The sequence below is a fragment of the Clinocottus analis genome, unplaced genomic scaffold, assembly GCF_023055335.1.
Source record: "Clinocottus analis isolate CAN_PGR_092001 unplaced genomic scaffold, fCliAna1.0.p SCAF_12, whole genome shotgun sequence".
In the NCBI taxonomy this organism is placed as follows: domain Eukaryota; kingdom Metazoa; phylum Chordata; class Actinopteri; order Perciformes; family Cottidae; genus Clinocottus; species Clinocottus analis.
Genome location: NW_027175843.1, coordinates 20,714,352 through 20,726,977, shown reverse-complemented (window position 1 = coordinate 20,726,977; position 12,626 = coordinate 20,714,352). Strand labels below are relative to the sequence as shown.

Below are 12,626 nucleotides of genomic sequence, written 5' to 3'. Positions count from 1 at the left end.
TCATCACGTAACTTCAACATCAACAGAGAAAACGTCACAAGTTTATTTATGATTTCTTCAACACTTCTCAGAGCTTCAGGAGCGAAGAGACAAACAAACAAACAAACAAACAAACAAGAAATAAAATCATCTAGTAGATCTTCATGATGTCAGTGCATGAGCCCAACACCTAAAGGTTAAAGTTTGACGTTAGCGTGAAGCTGTGGCTTCTGATCATGAAACCAGGAGGAGAGGCGGGGCGGTGGGTCAGTTCCCCCTGCGCGCCGCCTGCAGGTGTTCTCACGTCTAGGAGAGACACACCTGGACGAAGTCATGTGACCACGCAGCTCCTCGCCTGACGTTGATGTTGTTGACGCACAGCGGCTCCTCGCGCCTGAAACCAGAACAAACGAAACTTAAAGGGTAAACTTCCACATCTGTTATGAAATAAACGTGTCATTTTATTTATTTTATGTTCATTCTATTAATTTATTTTATTTTTTTAATTTATTATTTTCATCTTTAATATTTCTTCTCTACAGAAACAGACCTGGAAGCTGTTGATGATTTATAGAACCCAAAAGAATAAAACCTCCCATATGTGTGTGTGTGTGTGTGTGTGTGTGTGTGTGTGTGTGTGTGTGTGTGTGTGTGTGTGTGTGTGTGTCGTACCTGAGGGGCGGGACCTCGGAGACGCAGACGGACTTGACGTGGATCTCTGCTTGTCTGTAGAATCGAGCGCCGGTGTTCTGCAGCCGGATGGAGGAGATCTCACACAGAGGACGAGGGTGAGGCAGCACGGCCCGGTACAGGGTGGTGTCTGTGTGGCTGCACACACACACACACACACACACACACACACACACACACACACACACACACACACAATTAAACCTCATAAACAGAGTATATTTGCCCCCAAAAAAGCTTAAATGAACACTTTTTCAGACAAATGTCTTTAAAACACAAAAATGCTGTTTTAAATATCTGCACAGCCCCAAACTGCAACTAAGAATTATTCCCATCATCAATAAATTGGATCAATCAGTTCATCATTTCTTCTTTTAAATGTCGATTAAAGCCTCAAATTGTTTGGTTTGACTTCCAGAAAAGCAACAAATTCTCACAATTGAGAAGCTTGAACTAAAAAAAAAAAGGTTTGACGTTCTCGTCATCAATATTGAACCTACAGCCGGAGCCGGTGCCCGGTCCCCTGGTTCTCCGTCCCCTGGTTCTCCGTGCCCTGGTTCTCCGTCGTCAGCGTGACCTCCAGCTCGGCGCTCTTCTCCAGGGCAGAGACCTCCAGCTGCAGCAGGATGTGACGCGCTGAGGGAACACGTGTTCATGAGGCGCCAGAAGACAAACACCATGCACACAGTGCACCATACACACACGTGCAGTGCATTAAAGGCTTTTATCGTGCATCATAACAGGTTATAATGCATTACAACCTTTGCAAAAATGCAAAAATCTGCATTTTAGAACTTAGCTTCTTTGGCGACAGGTGGCAGGTGAGGGTCGCGTGCACTCACAGCAGAAGGGAGGTGAAGACGTGGTGAGCAGGAACAGCTTCTGCTCTTTGGGGACCGGAGACACTCTGATCCCGCTGTTGGGTCTCAAACCTGAGACACACGCCGGCGTCACACTGCAGCTTCATTCATATTTGTGAGTCTTCATATGTTGCGTCTGTCTCACCGATGGTGGGACACGCCCCCCCGAAGACGCCGCAGTCCACACAGCGCCCCTTCAGGAAGTCTTCGTAACTGGAGCACGGGATCCCCGTGAGCGCGCACGAGCCGCTGAGCGCGCTCATGTAGACGTGCAGCGCCCTCATGTGGTCGCACAGCACGTAGCCGTACACTGGGAAGTACACAAGAACTGACAACACACACACACACACCTGAGGCCGCCAGGAGTCTGAGACGGTTACTGTGGAACTGGTTTCAAACCATTAACTCCTGGTTTTACAGTTACCTCATGTTTTTAGTATTTCATCTTTTCTATTTTCTTTATTTTATTTTTTTAATTTAGTTTGATTGTTTTTATTCTATTTTTAATGTATTATTTTATTTGATTTATTTTTATGTATTTATTTATTGTTTCATACCATTATATTTATGAATTTAATTCATTTTATTATATTTATTTCTATTTAATATTTTACTGTTATACCATGATATTTATTTATTATTTTTATTTTATATTTAAATGTATTGTTTTTATTATATTATATTTTAAATGCATTATTTTACTTTTTTTCATTAGTTTATTGTATCATATTGTCTTTTTGTTATTTATTTTATCGTCTAGAGTAAAAATAAAGCTCCTCTTTGGAGGACATTATTTTTTACTCATCTTTATCTCTAATAATAACACATCTTATTTTGTGATATTAATCAGAAAAGTGACTAAAGATGGATGTGGTGCATTAATCATTATCTGGAGTAGAAGTGAACATGGAAAGCACAAGTACCTTAAAGTTGTCCTGAAGTACACAGTACTACACTAGAGTAGAAGTACTTTCCGTGGTTTAGTGGACTTACTTGAGGCGAAGCGGGAGCGAGCGCACCCCGTCTGGTCCTTCCCTCCGTTCAGGAAGAAGTCCACGTGACCCACAGGGATGGAAATCCCAAAATCTGAAGCAGAAGAAAAAACTTATTCATGAAGATTTACACACAAAAAACACACAAAACCGTCTGAGAGGAGAAAACTGCGACTCTAGAAAACCAGAAACACGAGAAGAGAAGAGTCAAAGCTAATGTTAGCATCCACATGCTAATAGCCAATCACCTGGCAGCGCCTGAAAAGATGCTTGTGATGTATTGTGTTTAGTTTTCTCTCATCATATGATGTTCACCTCATACTGTATCTTATACTGAACATAGACATTAATATTGATAATCCATGAGTCTCACAGTCGGCGTCGGTGTGGATGGCGTCCACAAACTGAGCGTCAGACGCGTCCAGCCGGTCGTAGGTGTCGGCTCCTTTAAACATCGGTCCAGCGGGATCCAGACCTGGAGGACAGGACCATGAAGTACATCACGACTGAAGTCAAAGCATATTCATACAACACAACATAACACAATAACTCCAGCGGCGTTGTGTTTCAAAGAGCCTGGTTTTGGTTCTCAGGGTCTTGAAGTCTCTGTTTTACAGAACTGAACTGTCACCATGTGGCTGTAAAAGCTGCAGGGAGAGAAAGTACACAAGAAAACAAGAAGAACACAACAAGGAAACAAGAAGGAAGAGGAGATATTACTGAATTAATTGACTCTTATATCCTTTTGGATTCATAGAATCTTACATGTTATATCATAGTAGCATTGGCATCATCATAAACTCGTACTTCATGTTCTGCTACTTCCTCCCTCGAGGTAAATATTGTACTTTTTACTGCAGAAAATCCTCCTGCCCGTCAAGCTAGATCACAATATTTCCATTCTCATGATTCTCCTGGTTGCACTCGGCGGCTGCGTCTCCTTTGATCAGCGCTCACGTTCAAACTCCCCAAAGCAACAAAGAGAGCCGATAGCGGCGAGGGAACAGCGGCGCTCTGTGTGCCGCGGAGACGAGACGTCAGAGGCGCTTATCAAAGTGCCGTTGTTCCTTTGAAGAGCCGGCTTATCGTCCACAGTCACACTGAGACGCGTTCAGGGCCCAGAGAGGCAGCAGGACAGCTGGCACTTTGTTACACCCAAACAACAAGATGAGAAGCTGCTGTTGGTCTCTTCTTTGTCTTTTTTCCGTCAGGAAGACAGTGACGTGTCGCATGGAGGAGGTCACCTGTGACTCACCTGTGATCCGTCCTATCTTCCCCTGGAACAGAGTCCCCACGAAGCCGGCGACGTGCGCCCCGAGACTCACCCCGACGAAGTGGAAGGACTCCAGTTTGCATCCATGTTTCTGTCGGACAAGACAGTTTCATTTCATTAAAGCACAGCAGAAGTGTCCTAAGAGCTGCATTCTCACTCCTGACCACCAGGGGGCGACTCCTCTGGTTGTATAGAAGTCTATGCTTCATGTGTTGAAGCTGCATTCTCTCTCCTGACCACCAGGGGCGACTCCTCTGTTTGTATAGAAGTAGGGGCGGGGCTACAAAGTGATTGACAGGTCTCTACCAGAGACGTTTACGGTGTCTCTACGTCACACCTCCTCAATTCAGGTATTGTCACTTCCTGTTTACTGTTTTTTAAAATAAACACATGGCAACGACCGTAATCCAAGATGGCGACAGCAAAAATTGCCGGACTCAAGGCTTCAAAATGTCATTACACAAACCAACGAGAGACCACGTCCATTTTGTTCTAAAAGGTACAAAGCTTCCATGTTTAAAAAATAATAATCCGGATTAGACTACCGGATTAACAGAAGAGTAATTATTTAATTGGACCCTCGTCCGCTCTATTTAAATGAATGAAAGTAAAAGCAGATTATCAGTGTTCCTCTCACGTTTAGCTGGTTGATGAGGACCGAGATCTGCAGGGCCACCTCCTTGTAGTTCTCCACCACCAGGTTGTAGGCGAAGGAGGCGCCGTAGACCCAGTCCACCACCACCACGTTCACGTCCTCCGCCATCAGCAGGGCGCGGGCCAGCTGCTTCACCCAGGACGGCCGACTGCCGATCGCCCTGCAGGGGGATGAAGGGGAGGGGGGGGTTAATATCCATCTAAACCAAATATCAATTACACCGAAAAATAACAACTCTACTTCTCTCTTGATGTATTCCCTCAGTAAACATTGTAAACATGAGTTTATGTCTCAATCTCTAGTTTCCAGTCTTCTTCTATACAGCGTGATGTTCATTTAGTACATTATGGTCTGTTAGAGTCAAACAGACCATAAAGCAGGAAACGCTTTAGGGGCGGGGCTTCAAGGTGATTGACAGGTCGACACCAGAGATGTATACGGCGTCTCTACGTCACTTTTCACAGCCCAAATATGGTTACTTCCTGTTCACTGCTTGCAAAAAAACAACAACATGGCGACAGTGTTAATCCAAGATGGCTGAACTCAAGACTTCAAAACAGTCATGATGACCAGTTGAGTTCATTTAACGGTTCTTAAAGGTCCTTTAGGGTTCATAAAGTTTCATAAGGTTGTCAACGGTTCTTAAGAGTCTTTGAAGAGTTTTCAAAGGTTCTTAACGGTTCTTAAAGGTCCTTTAGGGTTCACAAGGTTTCATAAGGTTCTCAACAGTTCTTAAGAGTCTTTGAAGGGTTTTCAAAGGTTCTTAACGGTTCTTAAAGGTCCTTTAGGGTTCACAAGGTTTCATAAGGTTCTCAACGGTTCTTAAGGGTCTTTGAAGGGTTTTCAAAGGTTCTTAACGGTCGTTACGGGATCTTTAGGGTCTATAAGGGTTCATAAGGTCCTTTACAGTCCTTACGGGTCCTCACCTGTACCCGTGGACGATGACCTTGGTCGGGCGGGACACGTTGAAGCCGGACGGCTGCAGTGTGTCCGCGAGCGACTGGTGGTGGAACATCTGAGCGCAGTCCATGTTCCTGCGCGTCAGCAGCAGGTACTGAACCTGCAGCCGGACCCGCTGCTGCCGGTACTCCTGCCAGGTGGTGTTGCTGAGGTCGGCGCACTCGTCTCCTCTCGGCGTCTCCTCGGCTCCTGCTGGGTGAGAACTCAGGATGTAGCGCCGAGCAGAACGTTATTTACTCAAAGGGTAAAACTCTTCCTCCAACGTGACGAGTGAAAAGGCGACCGATACGCTAAGTATTCTTATTTGTGGTAGTGATATTTGTTAGATTGTCAACATACAACACTTTATCGTTTCATACGTTTTGTCAGATTTAAGGTCCTGATTTCAGTGTATTATTTGAGTACTGCAGCTGAAACTCCAAAAATGTACAATTTTCCAAATTCCTGTATTTCAGTAACATCAAAATAACATGAAGCTAGTTATCTGCAGCACAATAATAACTAATGATGACTAACACTGGAAGTTCACTTTAAAGCTGAATGAATTAATGAACATGTAAACCAGGTAGAAATAAAAAAGTACAATGTGTAAAAAAGGGATTTTTCTCCGCATAACTTGTCCTAATACACACAACGTTTTGCCATGCGGTACGATGTATTTCACTACACAAACTTGTACAAAGCTCAATCCTTCATGGCACGACGATAAAACACCAAAACCCAGTGACGCAGAACACAAAACACACACGTTTCCCCCCATGAGCGTCTTCACTTACCGGCCAGCAGCGAGGTGAAGGCTGCCAGCAGCCAGAGGAGCTCCGGCCTGAGCGTCTGGTGAGCCATGTGGATGTGCAGAGACTCGCCGATGGGAGGTTTACTGCTCGCTCAGCGGCGCTCAGCTGCTCGCTCAGCCCCAGATTGGCAGCCGGAGCTCAGCTTTGGGGCTTGAGAGAAAATCCCTCAGCTCTGAGCGGTGTTGCAACTCTGGAACGACGCGGCGCAGGAGTCCGAATGTTGCTTATGTATGTTGCAAGGCTCTGCTTTAAAAGAGGAACGACCTTTTTTTTACTCATTTCATTTGTCAGCGGGGTGTTTTTTGTTCTTTCCTTCAGCAGACTTGGCTCGCGCCGGACCGACAAGAGGTCGCAGCTCTTTGCCCGGCAGTGAAGCCATGACCTCACCGCTGTTCAATGGCTGTTTGTTAGGAAAGGCTGGACTCTGGCCCGGCTGCCCACTGAGCTAGTGTGTGTGTGTGTGTGTCATAGAAAGTGTGGGTTTAAGGTTGGGGGTTTATCCTGTTGTGTCTGAGGGAAATCAATCATTAGCTGATCCACTTTTGCAATGTTTTCTTCATGTAATCAAAGCTCTCGCGGTGAATCTTTCTGCTGAATTATCGTTGCGATTCCCTCAAGTTGCTGTTGTGAACACGTTGGGTTGACTGGTTCTTGCCGCTGGGTTTAAGGTCGTAATCACACAACCACATGTAATCCTTCCCCAGAGGAAAATGGGTCAAGGGTAAAGATTTGCGTCACAAAGTGATTTAGGGCTTAATTGTAATTAAGAGCTCGGATGCAAAGAATAACCTGTAAATATAAAAAGGTGCTGTAAGTAGAGTGCAGATCTTCACCAGGTGTGTCTTCAACGTTTACTGGTAGAATGAACACACAACAGCGCGTTAGTCCAGTTACCAAAAGTCTCGATGGACTCAAACTCAAAAGCAACAAATTAAAAAAAACCAGCGCCGATGTTTGCAGGAAGATGTCGTACGAGACACGTCACGAAAACTTGTCAAATCCAACAACAAAAAAGTTCTCACCGAACCCACGTGCAGAGCAGCGGCTGCATGTGTGGCGCTAGTTCCGTTAGCCGTGAACCAAACACATGTTATCCTTCCCGCTGTGGATGCAAAGCAGTTGCTGCATGTGTGCCGCTAGTTCCGTTAGCCGTGAACTAAACATATAGTGTTGTCCTTCCCGCCGTGGATGCAAAGCAGTTGCTGCATGTGTGCCGCTAGTTCCGTTAGCCGTGAACTAAACATATAGTGTTGTCCTTCCCGCCGTGGACGCAGAGCAGCGACTGCATGTATACAAACGAGCGATAAAAATGAAAACAATGCACAGGTTTTTTTTTCTCACCATAAACTTTAATAGCACACACAAAAGATCTTGCTATGCAGTACTGAAACAACAGGTGAGTCAAAGCTACAAGATATGAACCTCAAGTTAACACTTCTTGCGATACTGATGCACCTTAAGGCGCCTCCAGAGTTTAAGGTGATTATCTGTGACTGAGCCGAAATATCAGACAAAATAAACACAAAGAACAATGCTGGGACATAGAAACAGTAAATGGTGTCATTGTATTCATATATTCCACTGCTTCTGTGAACATAAGACCTTTGGTAAACCGTTTCCATCACCAGAAGAGTTCGACCACATGAGGAAAGTTATGTTTTCACAGGAGATGTGAAGAATTTCCAAAATCAAGCTTCAATTTTCCAACTTTATGGCCAAATTATCTCTTTACACTTGTGCCTCATGACACTGGGGCTTCATTATACAGAGAGCTGAGATTGTTCTGCAATTGTTGATGTAAAACACGGGTATGTATCTCATGTGCGAGAGCCTTTAAAAAGGTGAAATTAAGAAATGATGTATGGAGAAACTAACGGCGGGGCCAGGGACACCGGCGTGCTTTTGGCTGCTTCACATTCACTTCCACTAAAACACCAGCGGAGACGCAGCGGCGACGTTCGGGCGACTCTCACTTCGCTCGTACCTTCGCCCTCTCGATCGGCAGCTCTGACGCCAGCCACTCGGTGGTGCGTCTGCGGGCCTCCTCCCAGGTGTACCTGGGTTCGTACCCCAGGTCCCTCTGGGCGCCGCGGTAGGAGAAGCTGAACGGCGTGTTCAGCATGGTGACGAGCTGCCGGCGCAGCGGCGGCACGACGCGCACCAGCGGCCGCGCCATCGCGCACAGCGCCTCCATCAGGAAGCACACCACGTACAGCATCCACAGCGGGTACATGAGGCGCTTCTGGATGTCGAAGCCCAGCGGCGCCAGCACGGCGTGGTTGAAGTCCGAGTAGCTCACGAGCGGCGTGTCGTCGGAGAGGAAGTAAAACTTCCCCCCGACGGCGCTCCTCTTCTGCGGGTCCTTGAGGCTGCGCGCCGCCTGCAGGTGGCCCGAGGCCACGTTGCCCACGTACACGGGGTTCACCCGGGCCTCCGGTCGGGACATGCGATACAGAACGTCACTGTTTCGGATCCCGTCGGCCATGTGGCCCAGCAGGAAGCGGCAGCCCTCGCCGTAGATGTACATGGGCCTGAGGGCGCAGGTGGCCAGCCGGCCTCCGTTCTGGAGCAGCTCGCCGTGGGCCCGCAGGGTCCGGTCCTCCGCCTCCTTCTTGGTCCTGCTGTAGGCGAACTTCAGGGCGCACTCGTAGGCCACGTCCTCGGTGCCGTGGACGACGGGTTCCCCGCGGGGGTTGGGCCCCATCACCTCGATGGTGCTGGTGTAGATGAAGGACGCCACGTTCTCCTGGACGCAGGCCTCCAGGAGCAGCTGCGTTCCTGCACAGCAGAGAGAGAGAAGCTGCGGAAATTGCTGCGAAAATTGCGAATGGATTGCATTCAACTAAATACTGAATATCTCCTCAAGCCCAGGGTCTATTTAAATAATTTAAAAGCTATAATACACAGAAAACCCTTGTGAACATAAATAGTAAGTTAATGGTATATTAGTTTATGATAGTACACAGAAAATGAACTATTTATTATTATTTTTTAATAAAAAAACTAAAAAATAAGAAGTATATCGTAACTATATTAATGAATGCGGAATAATAATTGATATATAACATAGCTGTATATGTTAAGAGTGAGTGAAGTTAAGTATTTTTAAACATTATTTTAGCTCAGGACTTTTAAACGATGGCGTGTAACTCGGCCAACGCTGAAAGTTCCCACTCCCTGCCTGGTCTCTGAACGCACTTGGCTTCGCTCTGACATCTGATGTCAGCCGTAAGTATAAGTTCCCCTTAGGCTCTGGGGTGCAGAAGGTTTATTTCCCCCCATAAGCCCATGACTGGAGTGCCGTTTGAAGCCTTAACAGAAGCCACAAATCCCTTAAAGTCACAACCCCTTAAGAGTCTCGCTTGACCTTGACCTGACCTTTGACATTGACCCCGTATATCTCGCTGTACTCCACCGCGTCCTTCACGTCGATGATGGACGCCACGTGGAAGACGATCGATGCTCCTCTGCAGCTTTTTCTCAGGAATTCCCCGTCTCTGATGTCGCCCTCGAAAACACTCAACTTGGTGTCGCCTCTGCAGTCTGAAAGCAAGAAAGTCTGGTCCATGAACGCAGCACGAGGTTTGGTGGTTTGGTTGTCGTGTCCACAGGGGACATTTTGGGCTTTTACATTTCATGGTAATGCACATTGCATTCATTTTGCCAAAGAGCGTGAAGTCTTTTTCCCTCTCCAGCTTTTGGAGTTGAACCTCCGCTCCTTTCATAAAAATAATAATAATAATAATTCAAACTTATACAGCCATTCAAAGATGCTTTACACTGGGGACAAGAGACAGAAAATTGGAAAGACAAAAACAAACAAACAGAACATTTTTGGTAACAAAAAGAAAGAAAACTCTGAGACTGGAGCTAAAACACAAAGAACTCAGATATAATTAAAACACATTAAAAGCAAAATGTTTGATCTTACAGTCATTACAGCATGACATCATGTAATTAAACTTTCAATTTAAAGCCCTGACAACAAATTATAATATTATACTTTTTGTGTTATTGTCATTTTTCACCAGTTTGTGCCATTTTGGTCATTTTCAGCCGACAGAGCAAATACATGCTGTTCTGCTGTCGTCCACTAGGGGCGGTGCTGCTGCACGCAGCGCTGCGCTGGTTAATACGGCTCATCATGGATTTATCATACAATAAACCTTCAGTACATGGAAAACAATTCAATTGTTGTGTAGTAGTGTAAACAAAATCTAAAAGTGTAAAATAATAATTTATAATCATATTGTTTTAATTACATCTTTGACATGTGAGTCATATGAGGACATCAGAGCAAATGTGTTTAAAGGGAGGCGCAAGGGTTACATTTTTGTTCAATAAGTATATAAAAATAATACATTTAAGCCCAAGACTGTTATTTTATTTTAGGACCTTAAAAAAACAATAATATATTTTATATTATGAATTAGTATTTTTTAAATAATTTTTTAAGTGGGTTGAAAATCTTGGCAAAGTTTTCCTTATTTAATTTAAACACAAATCAAACTACTGGTCTTACAAAGTGATCCTATTATATCAGTGTTAGTTTTCACTGAAGCGTTCACAGTAAATACTACAGATATATTTATATTTGACTATCAATATTTATGCTGCACATCTTTTCACTGAAGCGACGGCTAAAGTTGGAAATCTTTTCAAATTTTTTTATATTTTATTCCTATTTATTTAGGTACTGTATTTTTTTTAATTTTTTTTACAGTTTACAAGAAATATAATCTTCAAAAGTAAGAAAGAATATAATAAATGAAGCATGCATCTGGGCCATAAAAAATTTAAGTCAGAAATCTCTAAAGAAAATAAAGAGTTATTTGCAATGGAAGGTTCTGCTGGATCTGTCTGCATATGAAATGTCTGTGATCGCATCATGAAGACGTCTTTACCCTGCAGAGACTCCAGCAGCTGCGGCTGCACTTGCAGGTCCAGCAGCCGGACCTCGGCCGCCTCCTCCTCCTCCAGCAGCAGCCTCACCAGCCTCTTGCCCAGGAAGCCGCCGGCGCCCGTCACCACACACACTTCACCCGTCAGAGACATGGCCGCTTCCTTCTCTTCTCTGTGCAGGAACAGCAACAACAAACCTCTTGGAGATGCTTCTCAGAGGAACAAAAGAACTCTGCAGAGCTCTTGTGCTGGTGGAGGTTCGGGTTCTCAGCTCCTTCTGCCCTCGCAGCCTCAGCCCGTTCGCTATTTGTAAACCCAGAAACTTAACCATGAAAAAACTAATGTTCTGCTCTGAGATAGTGTGAAAAAGGGGGAAGGGCTGCAGCTCTGCCGGCGTTTTTTTTTTGGAGCTGGAATGTTTTAGAAGCCAAGGACAGATTCTGTCGGAGGTGTTCCTCTTTCATCCAAGATGGAACAACTCTGCATGTGACTGAGAGGAAAAACACGTCACTATTTTTGAAGATGCATTCTACTTTTATTAAATGAACGAGGCCCCGAGTGGAAAGTTGACTGTGACACTTTCTGTGTCATGAAACCAGAGCTGAGTAAACAGGAATTGTGTGTTCGGAGGTCGTTTTGACATCAACCGTCACAACAGAAGAACAAGCCATGTTTGGAAAGCCGGATGGGCCTTCCAACTGGTTGTGTTCCAACTGGTTGTGTTCCAACTGGTTGTGTTTCAACTGGTTGTGTTTCAACTGGTTGTGTTCCAACTGGTTGTGTTCCAACTGGTTGTGTTTCAACTGGTTGTGTTCCAACTGGTTGTGTTTCAACTGGTTGTGTTTCAACTGGTTGTGTTTCAACCGGTTGTGTTCCAACTGGTTGGTCCGATTGTTTGGGCTGAACTACACTGTAAACTTACGCTGGAACTCTGGTCTTGTTGAATGTGCGTTGTGGTCATTAAAACACTTCCCGCTGGATTACAACTCCAAATGTCTCTTCTTGTCATTTTGACACAACAGTTTTTGGCCGTCGCCATCTTGGTTTTCTGTTGTCGCTACTTGTTTCCTGGCCATCACCATCTTGTTTCCTGGCCATTGCCATCTTGGTTTCTGGCCATCGCCATCTTGTTTCCCGGTCTTCGCCATCTTGGTTTCTGGCCTTCGCCATCTTGATTCCTGGCCTTCGCCATCTTGGTTTCTGGCCTTCGCCATCTTGGTTTCTGGCTGTCGCCATCTTGATTCTTTGTCATCGCCATCTTGTTTTATAGCAGTCGCCATCTTGTTTTTTTTAAACCTGAAGTGACAAGAGAGTTTGAAGCTCAATAGCAATGTATTTTGCTCGCTTAAAATAATCCACAAACTTAGTTGTGAGCATAATTCTTTTATTTATTTTTACCACTTTGAAGGCCAACGCTAGATATCCTGATATATTATAAGAAAGGCAAATATCTCAAGCACTCAAAAAGACCTAAAACATCTAGATAGACGTACAAAACAAAAAGTAAGAGTAAAAATATCT

At 44.9% G+C, this 12,626-nt stretch overlaps 2 protein-coding genes across 4 annotated transcripts; both read right to left on the bottom strand.

The window, feature by feature from the left end:
* Positions 1-29: 29 nt before the first annotated feature.
* On the bottom strand, positions 30-6,622 carry pla1a (phospholipase A1 member A). 3 transcript variants are annotated; one of them, XM_068572477.1, is made up of 11 exons: positions 6,186-6,622; positions 5,376-5,601; positions 4,432-4,609; positions 3,777-3,885; positions 2,895-2,996; positions 2,523-2,615; positions 1,675-1,857; positions 1,512-1,601; positions 1,170-1,305; positions 652-807; positions 30-373 (listed from the first exon to the last, which is right to left on the bottom strand). In XM_068572477.1, exons 1-11 carry the CDS (start codon positions 6,250-6,252, stop codon positions 286-288), a joined length of 1,428 nt encoding a protein of 475 aa, XP_068428578.1. In that variant the 5' UTR covers positions 6,253-6,622; the 3' UTR covers positions 30-285. The 3 variants fall into 3 exon arrangements, with proteins under 3 accessions (XP_068428578.1, XP_068428579.1, XP_068428580.1); XM_068572478.1 differs by having other exon boundaries at positions 5,376-5,598; XM_068572479.1 differs by having other exon boundaries at positions 1,675-1,839; positions 6,186-6,621.
* A 1,009-nt stretch (positions 6,623-7,631) lies between these two features.
* Positions 7,632-11,395, bottom strand: hsd3b1 (hydroxy-delta-5-steroid dehydrogenase, 3 beta- and steroid delta-isomerase 1). The gene is made up of 3 exons (XM_068572598.1): positions 11,108-11,395; positions 9,582-9,746; positions 7,632-8,981 (listed from the first exon to the last, which is right to left on the bottom strand). Exons 1-3 carry the CDS (start codon positions 11,256-11,258, stop codon positions 8,173-8,175), a joined length of 1,125 nt encoding a protein of 374 aa, XP_068428699.1. The 5' UTR covers positions 11,259-11,395; the 3' UTR covers positions 7,632-8,172.
* Between the last annotated feature and the right edge of the window lie 1,231 nt (positions 11,396-12,626).